General features: G+C 42.4%; 2 protein-coding genes and 1 long non-coding RNA gene across 5 annotated transcripts; 1 reads left to right on the forward strand and 2 right to left on the reverse strand.

Annotated features, from left to right (window-relative positions):
• Positions 1-206: 206 nt before the first annotated feature.
• On the reverse strand, positions 207-5,462 carry LOC124184374 (ionotropic receptor 25a). The gene is made up of 5 exons (XM_046573995.1): positions 5,155-5,462; positions 3,757-4,913; positions 2,303-3,144; positions 1,846-2,178; positions 207-1,363 (listed from the first exon to the last, which is right to left on the reverse strand). Exons 1-5 carry the CDS (start codon positions 5,309-5,311, stop codon positions 1,015-1,017), a joined length of 2,838 nt encoding a protein of 945 aa, XP_046429951.1. The 5' UTR covers positions 5,312-5,462; the 3' UTR covers positions 207-1,014.
• Positions 5,269-6,448, forward strand: LOC124184394. Its single transcript, XR_006871186.1, has 3 exons — positions 5,269-5,399; positions 5,514-5,713; positions 6,202-6,448. It is a non-coding gene; the product is annotated as an uncharacterized LOC124184394 (long non-coding RNA).
• On the reverse strand, positions 5,609-18,149 carry LOC124184385 (putative tyramine receptor 2). Of its 3 annotated transcripts, none has more exons than XR_006871180.1 (2): positions 18,029-18,149; positions 5,609-5,692 (listed from the first exon to the last, which is right to left on the reverse strand). XR_006871180.1 is itself a non-coding variant. In XM_046574012.1 (2 exons), the coding sequence occupies exon 2, from the start codon at positions 15,396-15,398 to the stop codon at positions 14,211-14,213; it is 1,188 nt and encodes a 395-aa protein (XP_046429968.1). In that variant the 5' UTR covers positions 15,399-15,415; positions 18,029-18,149; the 3' UTR covers positions 8,303-14,210. The 3 variants fall into 3 exon arrangements, 2 of the variants coding, with proteins under 2 accessions (XP_046429968.1, XP_046429969.1); XM_046574012.1 differs by lacking the exon at positions 5,609-5,692 and adding an exon at positions 8,303-15,415; XM_046574013.1 differs by lacking the exon at positions 5,609-5,692 and adding an exon at positions 8,303-15,448.
• Positions 18,150-19,034: the final 885 nt, after the last annotated feature.

Below are 19,034 nucleotides of genomic sequence, written 5' to 3' on the forward strand. Positions count from 1 at the left end.
CTCTTGTCAACCGCAGCCCTTAAATTATTCCTTTCGGCATATGTGGTAATATTGTTATACCCATTCGATTTTCACTTCCAACTATACGGAACGACATTAGGAGCTTCGAGAGCAGCGGGAGCTCATTTTGCATGTTGTCACAACAGAGTTATATGCTTGGATGTCGCATATATGGAAACCGGTGAGTAATTAGTAGCGGTAAAGGATCTCTTTGCCGAATATATTCTACATACCTACATTCGCCATTTATTTCGACAATCAGTAATACAAGGCCTTTTTACTAATGTTTCATCCGTAAGTGCATACAGTAAAAAAGATTTTGTGCAAGAACATACGCGCATTCGTGTGTATTATAATATTTGGGGATTAGAAGAAGCCTAAACAAATTTTGCATTCACTTATTATATACAGTTTTGTTTCAGCTTATTATACCGCCGGTATACCAGCCAACCAACGGTAAATAGAAGTAAAGAAGAGGAATTTAACTCTACAAGAGCGTTTTATTGCGAACGATTTTCTCTTTCACCTGTAGTGTGGCCGTTTCTTTTCCTGCATAATGATTTTCAAACAGGTATGCAGATATAACGCACATAATTTTTTATTCGGTATAGATTCCAAAAAAAGTATTCTACTCATTCAAGTTAAATTTGAATGAAAAGTCAGATGCACTCTTCGAAACTTATGCGCTGTGATAAAATTCAATGGAGCCTATGTGAGTTGTTGGAAAACTATAATAACTCTTACACATATATAGGCGCCCTTTGAAAATATTTGCCAAATGTATAGTATAATCGGAAAAATTGGAAATGTATAATGTTTCCATTTTGATTTTCTGTAAATACATCTCCGTGGGGTATTTATCTTCGCACATGCAGTATCAAATACAATAAATTATCGATACGCGGTCTTCAAAAGTTTCTTTTTGTTTTCATAAGTATGTCATTTGCAAAGTTGAACCGTATATTCAACCAAACAATAAATATATCAACGAAATATACGGAACATTGTACTTTTCTAAAACTGCGCCCGGAATTGTGACGGATCAAAGGCGTTTCTTGGGGGGGCTGCAGCAGGCTGGAGGTAAAATCTTACTGGCTTTACGCTGTGCGTGGTTTTTGGATTTTGCAAGGTATTTAGGTTATTGGTCTTTGGTCTGTATCGGTACCACCAGTATTCGAAGGCTAGGGTCAAACAAGCCATGCCTATGCCAACGAAAATTACAATAAATACACCACCAATGTTCTGTATGCTGATACCATCGCTTTGGTCATCTTGTTTTTCACATGTCACCTTCAACGGGTTTCGGTTCCACCATTTCTCCTTTAGTTTCTCCAATTTTCGTTTATTCAACAACGAAAGGATCCTGTGCCAAGAGAAAGAACAGGCTATTAATGATACATAACATACAAACTGACTCATCCAACCATCAAACCCTTACGATCGTTTCATTGTACATGTAACTGGTTGGTTCCATGCGATGTACTTGTTGAAATGGCACTAATTTTGGGTATTTAATTTGCCAAGCAATCCCCCCCCGCCCCTATGCTTTTCCCCCTCAAACATCGTTATACGATTAAATTTGAAGTTCACGTCTGTAAAGTGTGTCTGATCATGGTCATGAAAGTACTTTGAAATATTTTAATCGGTTAATGTCGACTGATCTATTTCTATATATCGATACGCCATCCCATCACTGAACTCTGCGTTATCTACCCATATTAGGAATGAGTAGTAGAATCCGTGGATCTTATTGCTCAAAAGCAACGTAGAATAGGTACTTGATTATACATTATTGACGAAAGAGTGGTTGATAGTGTAAATGAATCAATAGCGTTTGGCACTTACGCGTTGTTGAATTGATCCTTCAGCGGCGAACCCTGTTGGACGGCTAGCGCAAGCGGTTTTCGAGAAAATTCCTCTCCGACCATTATCAGATCGCAGTTGGTCAGCGTCAAGTATCTTATGTCCGTAGCGTCACCAATGAAGGCGAAACCTTCGCTGGATGATTTGGAGTTCCGTACCCTGTCCAGTGCCTCGCTCATATTCGCTGGAAAACCAGCCTCCTTCATAGCCTGGTACATTTTTGTATATCTATCGCTCACCGGGTAGTCCCAGACGGCTAGTTTAGACCGTTCAACGTCAGATAGACTGTCGTTCAGACTCATATCCTTCCAGATTCTGTGGGCAAGCACGACATAGCTGTATACATACTGAATGTCATGGAATTTACTGTCTTTTCAAAAATGAATGGTAGATAGTAAAGAAGATAATAATAGAAGTATAGCTCCAGGAAACCACTCACTCGTAGAATCGCTTCTCGATATCAGACATTCTCTGAAAGTAGGTGTGAGCTGATGATCCATTTTGCGGCGCGTACTGGATTTTGTACTGCTTACTGAGATCGTCCAAGGACTCCACTGGTGTATCGAGTCTCGAGACTGTCAGGAAGGCGGCCAGGTTAGCGGTGTACGATGCGATAATGATGAAACCAAACAGCCACCACGTGGCTGCTACGAGACGTCCGGAAAGGTTTTTGGGAGCTTCTCCACCGCCTTGAGGAGTAAGGGAGGTCATGCAAAACCAAAGGCATTCCTTGAGATTGAACTCCCTCTTCTCCTCGTCATCCTTGTACTTCTCCCGGTTATTTTGATAGCTGTAGGGTGACCAACGGTCGAACACCCACATCAAGAAGCTGGTGAAAAAGTAGGCAGCGAGGATGCACAGCCAGACATCATTCTCGAGGACCGTGAGAAACTTGAAAAGCGACGTTGGAGCCTTGGGCCTTTTCATAAGTATTGTAATGCCTACCAAGTCGTAGTATGGTACAGTGAAGTCAACCACGTTTTCACGCTCTGCCATCACGGAGAGAGACCCCAGTGCTATGTCAGCTCGCTTTTCCTTCAATTCCTTTATCATGCCGTTCCAGTTTCCCTCGTCGTCCATATTTCCGAATCGCTGGTCGTCCGCTTGCCGAATTTCATATTCAAACTTCACTATGTCACGGATCTCGTCAAGCAGATCGATGCAGTATCCCGACCACGTGTCTGTTTCCGCGTCGTAGATTACAAAGGGGGCCTGAGCCACGGTCACCACTCGGTAGCTAGTCTGGGCTGTATGATTGGCGACGAGGTCTTCCGAGATTACCTTGTCGAAACAATACAACCTTGTGAGGCATATTTCCAGATATCGCGTGTTTAATTTTTTTAATTTTTTTTTCTTCATTCTTAAGAACGCCTTAAAGACTATTGAAACGTATAAGCAATTGAAACTAACATAGTTATTCAGTGAGAACGTGGATTAGCCAATGTCGATCACCCAAATTGTCAATTATCGAATGATAGGAATAACAATGATAATTTTTGGCGCTTACGCCCTTATGCAATTTTCGTAGTAAATCATGTTTTCAATTTTAATTAGGTGCAAAAGGTCGTATCTACCAGTACATACGACCTTTTGTTTTTAATCAAACTCTTATTCAATGTCAACGTTTCTGACAATATTTTCATGTCTTAAGCTTGGATATGATAAAAAAATATATACGCTCTTTTTGTCTTTTTCAGAAGAAAAAGATCGCAAGGTGGCGCTTACGACCTTGTGCCATCAGACACGCGATGTAATTGCTAAAGTTTCTGCGAACGCGTCTACTGAAAGTGCGGAATCAAAAGTGTTTGTAAAAAGGAACTACCGCAATTTCTTAACAACAAGGAAACTTTGTAATCCGTGTAGGTACTCGATGTCATGTGACGATTGACCCACCTCTAGACGTCTGTCGATGCCAGCGTCCCAAGAACCAGCGTCCTCCGTGGACACCGGATTGTTGTCTGCGATAGTAACGAGAGTAACTGTCATCTTGAAGCTGGCCTGATGTTGCCCGTTCTTTTCGCCCCACGTAAAATTGGCGTAGGTCGGCTGAAAGTCATTGCTCGAGGTAACGTTCTTTAGGAACTCGAGGAACCCGATATTGCGGGCTGGTGTATTGGTCCCATTGTACGAGTCACAGGTCAGTCGATCGACGTTGGACGACCATTGTCCGGCGTCGATCGCTGCTCGCATGGCCATGACCCCGAGACGGGTGAGGTCGTAATAAAAGGCCGAGGTCAAAACGGGCTTGGGCAGAAGTCCTTTATTGCTGAGTTCGCCAACGGCCTGCTGGTTAGCGGAGGGTGACGGTTTCAAGAAAAGTACCGATATGTTGACGCAGTTGCATTCGGGGCTGAAGTCTTCAAGTGTGAGTCCGTGCCAGGCGTACTTTCGCCCGGTAAAATTCAGCGATTGAGCCGCATCAAGAGTCGCCCGAAGTGTTTTCTGGCCCCCGAGGACAAAGAAATTGACAATGTCGAGGTTCCGCAGTCTGAAAAGTTGGTCCTTGGTTTGTTTGCCGGCGTTCTTACTTTTCACGATTACGTGACGTACCGGAACGTTTTGCAATAGACTTTTGTACTTGTGATCCATAACGAAACTCTCATCAAACAGAATCGCCGCGTTACTAACGTTCATCGCAATAACTAGCTGCCGAATCGCTTCCGGTACCAGATCTGCTGGCGGCATAACTTGCACCAAGTAATTGGTTTGCTCAGGCTTAAGGTTTCGCCATTGCCTGAGGTCACCCTCCTGACCAAACTGCGCCGAGAGCGTTGGCAATCCTAATGCCGCAGTAAATGAGTTTACCGTGTCGGAAGCGGGTCCTGACATGGTTGTGTCCAGCACGAGATCCGGGATCCTGTAACCTCCCAGTTGGACAGCAGCGTCCCAAACACCGCAGATGAGATCCAAAGTGCCACGAGCATCTGATTTGTTGATCTGCACCACAGTCACGTCCCCCAACAAAAAATCCGTTCGCTTTTCCCTTAATTCCTTCAACGCGCTAGTCACAGACTTGTTTGCGATTTCATTTTCCTCGTCATTGATCACCACTGTACAATGTAAACAATTTGTAAATAGAGCTCATTACTGCATTGTGTATAAGTGCTTAGTGGTAATTATCGTTACGGATGTGCGTCGAAAGCTGCATTATGCTATATCAACGGAAGGGTCTTAAACCCAGGTTTTCGGTCTAATTCAAATAATTAGGAGTAGCTTTCGAGGTACAGCCGCCCTTTACCAATCACCGTGCAAAGAATCGAAAATGACTTGGTAAAGAGATGAAAAACCTACGCAGATTCAGAGGTCTTGAGGAAGACGGATTTTGCGGAGTGGCATCGCCCTGTGGTTTGTTACCCTGCGCCTGGCCCCGAACTTCGATGATTAGAAGCAGCAGAGCTGCTGCCAAGAGGAGCAATATCCACTCCTTTATCCACGAGTTGGGAATCATCGAAACGACTCTGTTTCCCTCCCCTTGGAATTGCCTGAATAGTGACGACGACGGAAGCGCAGAGCGGAAGCAGAATCCGGTAAATTAGGTGAGAATCCAGGATTGACTGTCTCTCTGCTCAGCCGGTCAGTTTAGTCGTTCACTTTGTGTTTGTGCAACCGTTGCCCAGGGGATGACCCAATCAATCGCTACCGACTTGTAGACCCGTCCAGTCGTCGGACATCCACAAATTCTTTTCACCCAACCACCGTGACCCTCCCCACACTTTGGTAAGAAGATGGCCGCTTCCTCCGCTGACGACGAGCAAGCCGTCGGCGTCGACGAGGTGTCACGTTGTCGCGCCCACTTTTCGAAAATGGATGACTTTTGCTTCCAACGAAGCTATGAATATACAGGATACAGGTGATTCTTAAATTATACATCCATTTTAACCCCAGGCACGAGTAGGAATGTGCGACGTACGCGGGCCACCTTTATTCTTTATTGTTAGTGCTCTTATTTGTGCACGTATTGGCGCTTAGTGTTCTCTGAACGAGATGACACGGTAATCGTAGAACGCGTGCGTACCTATATTATTAGTGAAAACGCGTTTCGTCTTCTTTAATTCAAAATTGATTTTTGATTATATCGGATAGGAAGACAATTAATTTCTGCAATATGATTGGCTCGCGGTACCAAATGATTTTGTTCAATTAAAGTTTTCAGCCGCATCCAGCTACAAAAGCTAACGTTTAGTATATTCCAACTTTTACGGAATATTATCATACTGCTGTACTAAATTGGTTTAAAAAAAAAAAATGAAATCACTCGAGGTACGCCAGCCTTTCCATTGTGCCCTATTTAAATGCCCATTCTCGCTCCTAACCGTTAGTGATTTAATTATATTCTAGCGACAGAGTTTACTACTGGCTTTAAAACGTGCAGGCAAAGGGAATGCATGGTTAAGAGGAGCCAAATGTCTCTGTCTCGGGATTTTCAAACTATCCGTTCAGAAATGTTTCTTCGGCCAGAAAAACATGTGCCCAACGGTTCGTAACTCAATAATCCCCTCCACCCTCTCCAGGAGGTAAAAAATGACATTTTATGCATTAGATTTTTTATCTCATGACTCGATTGACGGATCCTTATAAAAAAAAATGATGGATATCCATTACCAAAAGACCTCTTATGTAAATTAATTCAGGCGCAAGGGGCCACTCCTGAGGTTCCGAAGAAAATTCATAAATGTTAATAATCGTTTTATTTCCAAAACTAATCGATGTTCTAGAAACTTTTTGTTCGTCTTTTCATTGCTTTAGGTGTATTTTAACGAATTATTTTAAATTTTTGCCAGCGCAGGTGCGCCCGTGATTTGCGAAAACAAAATCACCGATCACAGATGATTACATATGATTGTTTATTTTTTTCTTCTGTTTTGTAATCACGGTAGTCATGAAATTTTTTTCCAGTCATATGTAGTCAATTTTCATATTTAAAAGGGAAAATTTTTTGCAATATCGTAAAAAAATTTATATAGTCTGCAATCACTGTGTCACCTCTTTCCGAGTGGCCAACCCCTCGGGGTGAGCTTTAGGCGCAGGAATTCGTAAACACAACGACTGCGCAAGTAACCGCGCGCTGGCCGCACGAACAGGTAGATTATACAGGCGAATTTATAGGGGCAGATTATAGGTGGAGGCGATTTAACTCAACCCCCTCGGTGGATGGGACGGTGTAGCGTGAGTCTCGCGTTCCCCTAGCGTACGCAAAGGCATAATAATCAGTCTTGGACTTGGGATATAAGGGTGTTGGGTATGGTGTGTCGTATGTCGTACGTGACAGATTTCGGATAAACCTTTATTCGAACCTTCAGCTAATTCGCACACACTCGGCATCCCGAGTCTGGATTATGCAACTAATGCATAATCCATAATGCATAATAATAAGGGTGAATTTCTCCCCCTCGCATATTTGTATTTCTAATATTCGCTGCGAATTCCTCGATGTCAAATCTTCACCCCGATATGATATCATTAATCGTAAGATCATCGTACGTCACTCCGGCTTATGCTGCCGTAGTTACAGATAAAAATAACGCCAGTCGCGCGCAGGCGCTTTCTTGCCCTTAAGCCGCTGCTGTGGCCCTCGTTGTGTGTCCTCTCGGATGGAATGAAACGGAACGTAACGATCACGTGTAGGGCGTGATGGGGTCGAACGACTACGGGTGGATGCCTAGGCTTGGATATAAGCAGCCCTGAACGGGGGAGACTCGAGGATCTTCCTCTCCGGAGCTGATAAACTCAATAAGCTTCGTTGGCATCTAAACGAGAATGGTTGCGTGTGAATTTACAGCTTATGTATTCACATTCGCCAAGTGCGTTTCTATACGTATACACATAGCTCAAGTTTCTACGTTGCTCGAGCAGCTTCGCTAAAAATTGACACCTTCACCGTGGTGAAGCTCTAATAGCTATACATACCGCTGAAACATGGAGTCGAAGTCTTGTGATAATTCTGTAGTTAATTAAAAAATCAGGACGATGACTTCCATTCACTTCAGTCTGTCGAGATTGGAAAGAAAAGGTGATTTTTTTTTACTTCGCGTTTCCTGAAAGGCTGCACAAAATTTTTTAGTCAATTAGTCTGACAGTAGATATATTTTACAGCCATATGATAATGGCAGGTGTAACACTTACCACAATCTATAATGCATACACATGTATCATACTTGTACACGCATTATGTGCATATGGGTGCGAAGATGTAGAGTAGATGAAGGATATTGTATTGACCGCTTAGATGACGATCCGCGGGTTGACGGGCGTACCGAAAGGGGGTATATGCGAGGAAACGATAGAACAACAGGCTAAGGGGCGAATGGGGGGAGGGGGAGGGGTGCTGTGCTCGCAGGAAATTAGAACACGACAATAAAAGGGGTTCCGGATTAGGGTTTTCTAGGGTATGTATGTACGTATAAAAAGAGGCCGGTGTGATAGAAAAAAAATTAGGTCATTCAAGTTTTTACAGATATATTTTTAAATATACAGTGGTACAGTATTGTTGTATTACATATGTTTATACGACCAAAGCTCGAATTTTAACACACGTGGAGTACGCGTTGGTCCGCAACAAACAAGGACAGAATGCAATAGATGCGACATTGGATGAACCGCGACAAAAGGTGTGATTGCAGCTGGGGTGTACTTTTTACCTCGGCTCCTTGTCGATCAACTTGGCAACGTGTTGAGTTAAGCCACAATATGTACCCGCACCCAGCATTACGCTCATAGTTGCATCATTATTTACACACATCCGAGCATAACATAAATCGTGTATATTGTATAATGTAATATACCGATAGTCGATGACGATTTCTCGCTTTGGCCGTACATAAGTTGATTTTTATTCAAATTTTTTTCATCCATCAGTCGTATCATTTGCTCAAGGGTATTCGACGTGAATTTATTTTTGGCGCGCATTCTCTGTGCTAGTAAATAAACTGTACGTATACTAAAACAATTAAAAATCAAGGATTTAACCCCGTCAGGGTGTATTGCTACTTGTCACAGCATTCTTTATACCATCATCGACACGGAAAAGGACCACACTGCGGAATTACCGAAATTGGTCAACGGTACCTATGGCACGTATAGCGGATACATACACGGATAGCGTATTTTTCGAATTCCCCAATCATATGAATCTTTATGATCGATATCCACATTATTTTCAATATCATACAATTGCGTCTACGCCTCGATCGCGGGGGCAAGAAGCAGGTAAAACGTCGAATAACCCGACAATCTGTTCATCGGGTACAAGTTCGTTACAGAGTAATGGTAATTTGTAGGCGCAGAAGAGCAATTGTCGGATGAGATTTAAGTGAGAAAACATGCTGGCCCAAGGTGTTCGGACTGCGGTTGAATGGGGGAAAACGGGTAATTGATTTTGGAAATACTTGCGGTATGCGGGGCCGAGTGTCGAGCTCGTTGCTTATTTGTTGCCAAGTTTTAAAGGGCGGTAGCAGTGCCTACAGTGGCATATTTATAGGTAAGTACGACATATTCGTAACATAGTCTGTTCCAGACGAGAGTCGACTGCCTTTCCAACTTGTTGTTAAGTAGAAGCCAATAAGCCCTTACATTGATTCCGATTGCGTACACGGTACGACGTTAATGCCGGCGGCCTTTTTCCCTTTCAAAGAAAAGTAAGAAAGCCGCATAATAATTTTTTTCTTCTCACGATCATAAACAATTAACAATAATGACAATGGTAATACTTTTTCATGTTCACTTGTACATTTTTTCCGAAGCAAATGAAATCTTACATTTATTTCTTACTTAATCTAATTTTCTTTTAATTCTCCAATAGGTTATATTATTATATTGTTTCACCGATTCTTGATTTCACGCTTCCCTATTCGCTGACGTGTAATGTACATACTTAACGACGCATTATATTACCCGTTCTGCGTACCTATATAAATGTACGTGTAGGTATCGTAATTAATACTATTGCAAGCGACTTGTGTCTGCTTGTTACAAACAACGACTGTTAGGACCAACACAGGGTCCAGCCTTTAATCGATGCTTCAGTTATTTGTGCTGTTGTTCTATATTTTTTACACAAACAGACGCAGCTTGTGTATTGCTATGAACTTGTAAATCACAACCAATAGAGTATTAAGTTATTTATTCATTTACTTGCTTGTTAATTTTTTTTATTTTTATTTATTTATTTATTTATTTATTTATTTTTTTTTTGCTTTTTCAATTTTTAAAATATTTTTTAAATATTTTGTTTCTTTTCTTTTAAAGTATTCATCTATTCAAATGTAGCGTTTGTTCAAGTGGGCAGCCAGGCCCAATAATAAATCAACCTATGTATAGGTCTTGTAATAGACTTGTTATAATGTTAGTAACTAATATTATACCCGACGCGTTTTTAATATTCTTATCTTTGAGACTAGCTTTAAAGTTTTCACATTTTCGTTATACTTCGCTAACATTTTGTAAACAAATAACAGAAAACTCGGAGATATCCCGTTGTATCATTGATTTTTTCCTTATTTAAAAAAAATTTCCGTACTTCAATACCGAATGATTACATTGATTAACTTGACCGCAATTATTATACAAATCTCTCTCGATAGCAGTGTCTAAACGTATGAATCTCGCGAATTGTTGCTATAAACTTGTAATATGGACTGCATGCATAGTTTTATGCGTCTTTTTAAACGGCAGGATAAATTTGATTGTCATACCTGTTTTCCATGCGATTGAAATATTTTTCAGCGCTACCTCCGTTAATTACAACTTGACTACTATGTAGGCTTCGACAGGAGATAGCACAGAAAATAAGATTTGTGGCACGTGCGCGTATAGAGAATTTTTGACTCGCCTTCGTTTCGTGGGGCACTTTCACACCCGTCAAGAAATCCCTATTTTATGCGCATTGACCAACAAATTAACTATTTCAAAACTCAATGTTGAAATAATTGGTTCATACGATTGATTGCCGGAATATACTTTGTTGCGTGCAATTGCATTCGATGCATACATTATTATATTTATTTATATTATCTATGGAACAACGACAAACTTAACTCCGGTAAAGCATTGTTTTTTTATATATTTTTTTTTCTGTTCTTTCAACTCAAGATTTTCTCAATTCTTCAATCAATGGAGTTGTAGGATTTTTGTACTCCTCAATTATCACACTAAAGATTTGAAACGCTGTGTTCCAGTCTTTTACCCCACGAGATGTAGCCCCAGAAAACTTTTTAAACGGATCGTATCGAGAGTTTTTCTTTCGGAATTCCGTTAACGGGTGCAGGTTTTTCTGCATATTGTTTCTTTAATCAACTATCAGGATTCTACCGAGCATCCATGTGTGAAACCACGATATCGTTCATACCGTTAGGTAGTTTTTTCATTTTTATACATATAAAATGTATTCTACTCGGCAGATGCTTCTATTCTACGGTCAAGATTTTAGTTCATGGCTGCAGCGGGTGGCCGTTTGGCCAATTTCCTTGAAAGTGACAGCTTACACGACCCTCAACGGGGTATCTGACGTGGAGTGGCTATTCCTTGACTCCTGGACATACCCAAGAATAAGCCTTTTGTCTCTTTCGTTGCACGACCGCAGCCGGCCATTCGTTCCAGCTCAAGTATAAAGCTCTCTATCGGTTTTTTCTCGACTCGGAATCACATCTTTCACATCTTTTAGATATCTGTCCCCCTTTTCTCTTCGAACAATGGCGAGCATCGTGGCCTGCATGAAAAACAGCTTTATTTCAAGACAAATTGTTATCATAAACGCGGAGACACATTTCATGCGAATCACCTGCTAGTATATTACGGTAAAGTAGTTTCACACACGCGTTATCAATGGATTTGTACATCGTTAATTCACGCTGACAGTGAGAGTGAGAAATCTCGGGATGAAAACAATTTGAGCTATATATATATACTCGAAGATTGCTGGCGCAGAAATTCGAGGTACACGTTATGCATATATATATGTAACTGCGATAACTCTGCCTAGAAGAAAATCACTTTTGCTAGCAGTCGATAGAACGGACGTGAAAAATTCGATCATCGCGCTGTGCCCGCCGCAGAAATAAACGTACCGCACTCGACCAATTCTAGCAAAGAAAGACGTACCCTTACCTAAATGATAAATATATATAAGTTTTAATTACGAGTACGTTTCATTCCCATCTCATCATATCTCACAAATAATTGGACCACCTTTTTGGAAATTGAGAATTTTTCGATGAGTTCCGGGTTTACACGTTCGTTTGAGCGTTTTAACATTTCAGCTAGTCTCAAACGCGGTGGGCAATATCTAGTGCATTGGACTATCTTTTACATAAAATTTCTATTCTATATACATATTAATATATGCATATCTGTGCGTTTATGCATCTATACATATGTATATAGGTATACATAGTTTTAAACTGTGTTTGTTTGATAAATAAACATCTTGTGTCATTCAAAGCGCAGCTAAGAATGTTTTCACAACCTTATCACAACCTTATTAAGAGTGTCTCCTGACAATAATTGTCTTGCACGACAATCGTCAGGTATTTGACGAGCGACGCGTTGATTAATATCAATTATTAATCGCGCGTTCGCTACTTTATCGTTATTATCTTTCAATTTATAAAAATAAAAACCAAACTCAAAGTAATAATAATAATAATAATAATAATAATAATATGTATATAATAGAACGCGTACTTCTTATGTACGTAATGAATATAATCAAAGACCATTAGGTAATAGCAAATGGATTCTGATATATAATATATGTTGGTATATATATATATATATATATAGTTTCGGTACATACATGGCTATATATACATACCGAATCACAACCTTAATACTTGTAATTATTTGTTAAAAATGTAACAACTAGTTCTCAGTAAAATTTTTTTTCAAGCGCCTTGACCGGAGTGGTCATAGCTCCGTATAATTTTCAACCTTATTTGTTTCGTTTTACTGATTTACAATACTTACGGTACACTGAACCCTTCGTTATAATTTGCTTGAGATGAAAATGTATACCCAGTGAGTGATATCTCGCTTCGCCGATATTTATTCCGCCCGCAAGCAAATCGCTATTGACTCTGACACGAATCATTGGTATTCTCGGTCGAAACACTATCCAAACGAAACGACTGATTTAATAATTAATTACCACCCTAGACGTGATGCCTTTGCAAGTTACGAGGCAATCGGAAAGTTTATTTCGCCCCGCAGACCTTTCTGTCGCAATTTCCGTCGCATCTCAGCTCTTAATTCTTGACTTCGTCTTGTCAGATCATTCCATTTTTTCTAGCAACTCGGGTGAAATATAAAAATTCAAGAGGGCCCTTTTTTATTTGGAAAACTTGGAGTCTTCGTTTGAAATGTGACCGAAGCCAAAGAAGCGTATGGAAAAATCAAATTTTTATAGTAATTTTGCGTTGTAAGTATTACGTAGCAGACGTTGTTGAAGAAGTAAAATTACCGGAAGGGTTACTTTTGGACTCCTATTCCAAGTTTTTAATGACTACATAAACAAAAACTTCCTCTTTTCTGACGAGAGAGTCTGACTTATTTATTTTAATCGTTATTTTCATCTCATTCAGCAAGTTTAATTTCCCGATGTCGACGGATGAGCAGATGTTACCGTGAGAATGGATAAATGTAAACGGGGTGAGTTTCTTTTCCATTCCCGTAAAAAAGCCAATTGAAGTTCTTTTCTGGTTTCCGATAAAATCCCCACTTCCATGAATTTCTTACACAACCACCGGAAATTTTATTTCTGATTGAAAAAGTTTCACGGCGCTAGACAATCAGAGGACAAAGTCATATCGCTGGCAGCGGGCACTTTAGGTGCTATCTGTAGTACTTTTAGTATGCGGGGAGGTGAAACTGATCGGTGCATTCGTTATCTTAAAATCTTGAAGCCGTTTTACCTTCCCTGACTTTGGCCGATAAGGACAGTATGTAGACACACCGAGGAATGTCTTGAAACGATCGCGAGAGACGAGATTTTTGATCCAGAAAATAAAAAAAAAAAAATAAAAAAAAAACCAACATTAACCACTCCTTCGGTTTTTTTTGTCTTTGCAAAATGTTGAACGAGTCTACGCCTGTTGATTGAAGAAAAATCTCCATAATTGTACGCGCCCTCGAGATACATGGCGGGGGGGACCTCTGTAAGCGGAGAAAAGTATAGGTACACAAAAAGTGAATGACATCGACGAAGCGGCGAATCACTTTAGGGGAAGTAACCAGTCATAATCAATATCTCGGACGCACCGTCTCGCAGCGGCACGGATGGTGCTACCTACAATATTCGTTTAAATTTATCGCGTCCTTTAGTCGTCAGAATGGATTCGAAACGAGTGGGTCGAGCTTCAACGGATATGAAGGAGCCGCCTGAACGCCCTCCGGTAGTCGAGATTGAATATCGTGTATATGAGGGGGTTTAGAGCGCTGTTAACGTATCCGAGCCACGTAATGAAGTAGACCATTCTCTCGGTGGGGCAGCAGCTCGAGCAGAACGGGACGATAACGTACATAAGGAAGAAGGGTAGCCAACATACGACGAAAACACCCATAATGACACCGAGTGTCCTGGCGGCGCGGCGCTCCTTCGACAGCGAGATCCTCTGACGTTCCTCGATGAACTGGTACACCGTGGTCGAGGGCGCGATCGCTGTCGTCGTCGACGTCGCCCCTCCGAGGGTGACCGTCATGGTCGTCGGCCCGTCCTCGATGAGGGAGGGCTTCGCCTGGGAGCGCGGCGTCGACCTCTCGTTGTGGTTAGTCTCGGAGCTGACCGACTCCTCGGGATCGTCGTCGGTGCAGCGATGCCTCGTCGAGGCGACGGCGCCGAGCCTGCTCTGCCTCGCCCTCTCCCGGAGTCGCTTCCTCGTCGCGAGGAATATCTCGAGGTAGACGAGGCTCATCAGGAGTAGAGGCAGGAAGAACGAGCCGAGGGAGGAGTAGATGACGTACCCCTGTCTGCGGGTCAGCTGACACGGAGTGCCGGGCTCGAGTTCCTCGGGCCAGTCGTTCCACCCGGCCAAGGGGGGGGAGCTTATCGCCCCCGAGAATATCCAGACGAAGGCGATCGTCGCGAGGACCCGTTTCAGGGTGCGTTTCTGGGCATAGTTTATCGGGTCCGTTATGGCCCAGTAACGATCGAGGGCGATGGCGCAGAGGTTCAGTATGCTCGCCGTGCAGCAGAGCACGTCGCAGGTCAGCCAGAGCTTGCAGAGGTGGATTCCGAACACCCACTTGCCGAGGAGGAGGTAGGCGACGTTGAACGGCATGACCAGGAGGGCCACCGCCAGGTCGGCCACGGCCAGAGACACGATGAAGAAGTTTTGGACGATTCGTAGCGGCCGGTAGGTGAATACGCTCAGGATAACGAGAGCGTTACCGAGGACCGTTGCCAGGACGAGGAAGCCCAGGGTGACCGACGCCGCTGCCGCTTCCCACGGCGGTAGGGGGACGCCGGATTCCGTTTCTTCCGGGCAATTACTCTCGAAATCATCCCCCAGGGGACCCCCGGGCCCTCCGACTCCGCTCGCGTTCATCCCTTCTGTGCGTCCTCCTGCACAACACGTAGAGACATTTCTTTTTCTCTCTTCAACAAACATTATACAAATATACTTCAGCTTCTAACGTTTCATTAGGGGGTCGTACTAATTAGGCGCATTTCAGGCCTGCGATACCCGATGTTGGTGTCGTAGTACATTGTGCGACGACGTTGTGGGGGGGGGGGAGGGGGGGAGGTTGCTCCGCCTAATGCACACCGCGCTTTTTTTCAAAGAGAGCACGTACAAGCCGTTTTCCGAGAATGTCTAATATTTTGAAAAATTTTGAGGAAGAGTTTCTTTCATAGCATTTCTCAATTACGCGTTACAAATACATATACTAATACCGTTTTCGGTCCGACGATGTGTTATTTTCGCTTCTTTTACCCCCAGCGCAGCGCAAAAATATGATATCGCTTCATACGTATGTATGAGTACTTGTCAGAGGCAAGCGCGTACATCACTCTCCTTTCAGTTCTCTATTTCTCTCTTTCTCTCGGCCTGGGCTTACTTAATCTCTACTGTACTTTAATTATCATTAGCTTAGTTAGGCTTAAGCTTTGTTAAATCATGTTAAATTTTTTGATCTCAGTTATTTATTTCGCTCTGCAAGTATCGCTGTCTAAACTGCTACGACTTTGTAATTTATTCTATTTGATTATTTTCTTTGTAGTACTCCTTTCATTGCAGATCTTTATTTTAGTTTTTTTTTCCATTGCGTTACGTATATCTGCTCTGATTCGACATCTGATCCAATATTGCTGTGGATAAAATGAAAACATCTTTCTCTCTCTACTCTACTATCTCTAACTCTCCGAGTCTCTCTCTCGGCACCTCGGGGACGTAAATTGGCATTGAGTTAGACACGTGAACAAATATAAGATATAAAACTTTGGAGAAGTATGCTGACGAAGCTACCTTCCCGCGCGAACATTCTTCCAATATTTTTTGTCCACTTCAAACCCTCGAGATATTCACCTCTACATCCATAAATATTACAGTAATATGTCTTTACATATTTACCCAGCGGTAGAGGACGGTAAATTGATTTTCGATATTAAATGCCAATTCGTATTATTTCTTTAGAATTATTTGTGTTATGAAATATAAACCGTCGCATACACTTGCGTCGATACTTCACACACACCGGCAAAATTTTTGCTGTACATATCTCACCGTCAGCGTAAGAAAATTTATGCGCATTGTTATAATATGTAGATGTACGCTTATATTTATACTGTAATATTTTGGTAAGAGGGTAATATTCGACCGTATAATATGCTGAACACACTCGTGGCAAAAACGCGCGCGGCAACGCGACGGTTGGAATAATTTAAGCACAAAGTCTTTGCTTATGACATTAAATTTTACTTTACCTCGTGCAACGTTTTCAAGAGTTTTCCAACGACCGAGATCAGGCGGTTGACCCTCTTTCTTCGTCAGTTACGTTCATATTGTTAACGAAACGTTGAATTTAAATCAGCCGGGTATTCGACGCTGTTATAATTACATCAGATGGTATAATTGCGGGAGATAAAAAGGTAAAATAAAAGAACATAAATTAACGCGCTACAGATATAGCCTCTGCAAGCGTTGCGATCCTCCCCTTTAATATTAGTACAATAACTGATGATTATTCGAAACACAAGATTCTCCAGATTCTCCAGATTCTCCAGATTATACGACCTACTCGAGGCTTCGATTTCTCATTCACCCAACGCAACGCGGCTAGGCGTGCACGCATTATACACCCGACAATGGCATGCACAACTTGTGGATTTGGTGCATGACCGATTTATAACTATGAGATACCTACGTGGATGATTATCCGAAAGTTTCAAAAACTAATAAATCATCACACCCGTATTTTTTTGTTTATCCGGGTCATCGTATCTAATCCCGGTGAATTTCGAGTAAGTACGTAAAGACACGGTAATTCGCGATACGAAATGCCTGACAGGATTAAAGTTTTGTTCCCACGTCGCCTAAATCACCTGTCGTTATTGAAAACCAGCCCGCCATCCGCCAAAGGCCCTGTATAAGCACAACAGCCACATTAATTGATATTTAGAACGCACTGAATGTTTCAACAGCTAGGCTCCTGAAGCCCATTACCGGATGGTTGATTTTCGATGTTTACTGGTAATGCGTGCGGTGGAGTCGACTCGCGCGATTGACTCTGTCTCTGGCTCTGGGTACAAGGTACCGACGAAGGAAAAGCGAAGATACAGCAGTAACGTGTATGATTATTATACATGCAAGGGTAACCCATGCGACGAACACCCCGAGTACTCGAACACCGCAGGTACCAGCGACTGGTCCATTGTTGAAGTAAAAAATTTCCACTCGAACTCGGTCTTCGCGGGAGATCCGAAAATTGTGCGAAAAACACACAGTTCACCAAAATCGAAACTGGAAATCAGACAAAGCCTCCAGGGTACCAGGGGGCGGGAAGGGGGGGTGGGGTGGATGCAAATCCGAGGACAAAGACGTCGAGGCTGAAGACCGAGCGCGGCCAATTAAACACTCCATGGATACGCGGTTGGGCGGTAAGTGCAATTGTGATTCGTGTCGCGAGGGTTGATTGACAGCTAGGGGGCGACTTATCGCCCCTCTCAGTTAAACAGTACCTGGTATCTTTTATGCGGTGGTACAGGGCGCGGCGACATGCTCCCGTCCCAGCGCCGTCCGACAAGCACTGAGCACCAGCGCCGGTTCTGCGCCAGCCCGGATGCGTTGACGTCGAAGAGACGCGTCGCCGAGAGTCGAGCTGCAGAGCGGAGCGGAGCGGCGCGCAGACGCTTTCCGTCGTAACCCACAAAACGCGAAACTCCCCTGCTTTTTCCCTCTTCTCCCGGTTCCTTTTCTTCGCGCACCTTTCGCCCGGACCCGCGCCTACTCGTCGACCCGAACCCCCAACGACTCACCCCAGCCTCGATCTGTCTTCGTCCTCAACTATAATCACGGGATCCCGCCGTTTCCACTTTGGGAGCATATTTCATCCTCCAGCTTATTTTCATATCCAAGTATATTTAAACAAATTTCTCAACGCGTACCTAATATGTATGGGGAATTCCACGCGAACCCAACCAACGTCCGGCCCTCACCATTTCCGATTGCGTTTAAAATTTTTTCGGCAATTGTCTCAACTGTGAAACAGTACTCCGAATTTTTTTAGATTTTTTTTTCTCAACTGCTCACTTGTTTATAAATATTTTAAGTAATTTCGAAAAGGACCGTTATTGAAATTCTCAAAAAATTATTAGAAACTGTTTTTCCATGCAAAACATTTCAAAATCGGGCTCACGGTCTCACGAGGCTCATGGTTTTGGAGAATTTTTCCAGAATTTAAAAAAAATTCATTCTTAAAATCACTCTCAATATTTATAAATAATGGATCGCTTGAATAAAAAAAGCTAAAAAAATACAAGGTACCGTTTCAGAGTTGCAAGAATTGCAGACAAATTTTTTAGCAGAGTCAAAAATGTCGAGGGTCGGACATTGGTTGGGTTCGCATGGAATTACCTATACAGGTATATATACGCATACACAGACGCAAAGAGTTGGAAAGAATGTCGCCGAGTGTTTTCGGATGAAGAATCATCGCATCGGATTCGAAACACGTTTTCTTATCGT

Source organism: Neodiprion fabricii, chromosome 6 (assembly GCF_021155785.1).
Source record: "Neodiprion fabricii isolate iyNeoFabr1 chromosome 6, iyNeoFabr1.1, whole genome shotgun sequence".
In the NCBI taxonomy this organism is placed as follows: domain Eukaryota; kingdom Metazoa; phylum Arthropoda; class Insecta; order Hymenoptera; family Diprionidae; genus Neodiprion; species Neodiprion fabricii.

Coding starts and splice junctions, on each gene's coding strand:
- LOC124184385 (XM_046574012.1), bottom strand. CDS start 15,398: ATGAACGCGAGCGGAGTCGGAGGGCCCGGGGGTCCCCTGGGGGATGAT.
- LOC124184374 (XM_046573995.1), bottom strand. CDS start 5,311: ATGATTCCCAACTCGTGGATAAAGGAGTGGATATTGCTCCTCTTGGCA. Junction 3,145..3,756: donor GCATCGACAGACGTCTAGAG/GTGGGTCAATCG, acceptor TGTTTCGACAAG/GTAATCTCGGAAGACCTCGT. Junction 2,179..2,302: donor ATCGAGAAGCGATTCTACGA/GTGAGTGGTTTC, acceptor GCTTGCCCACAG/AATCTGGAAGGATATGAGTC.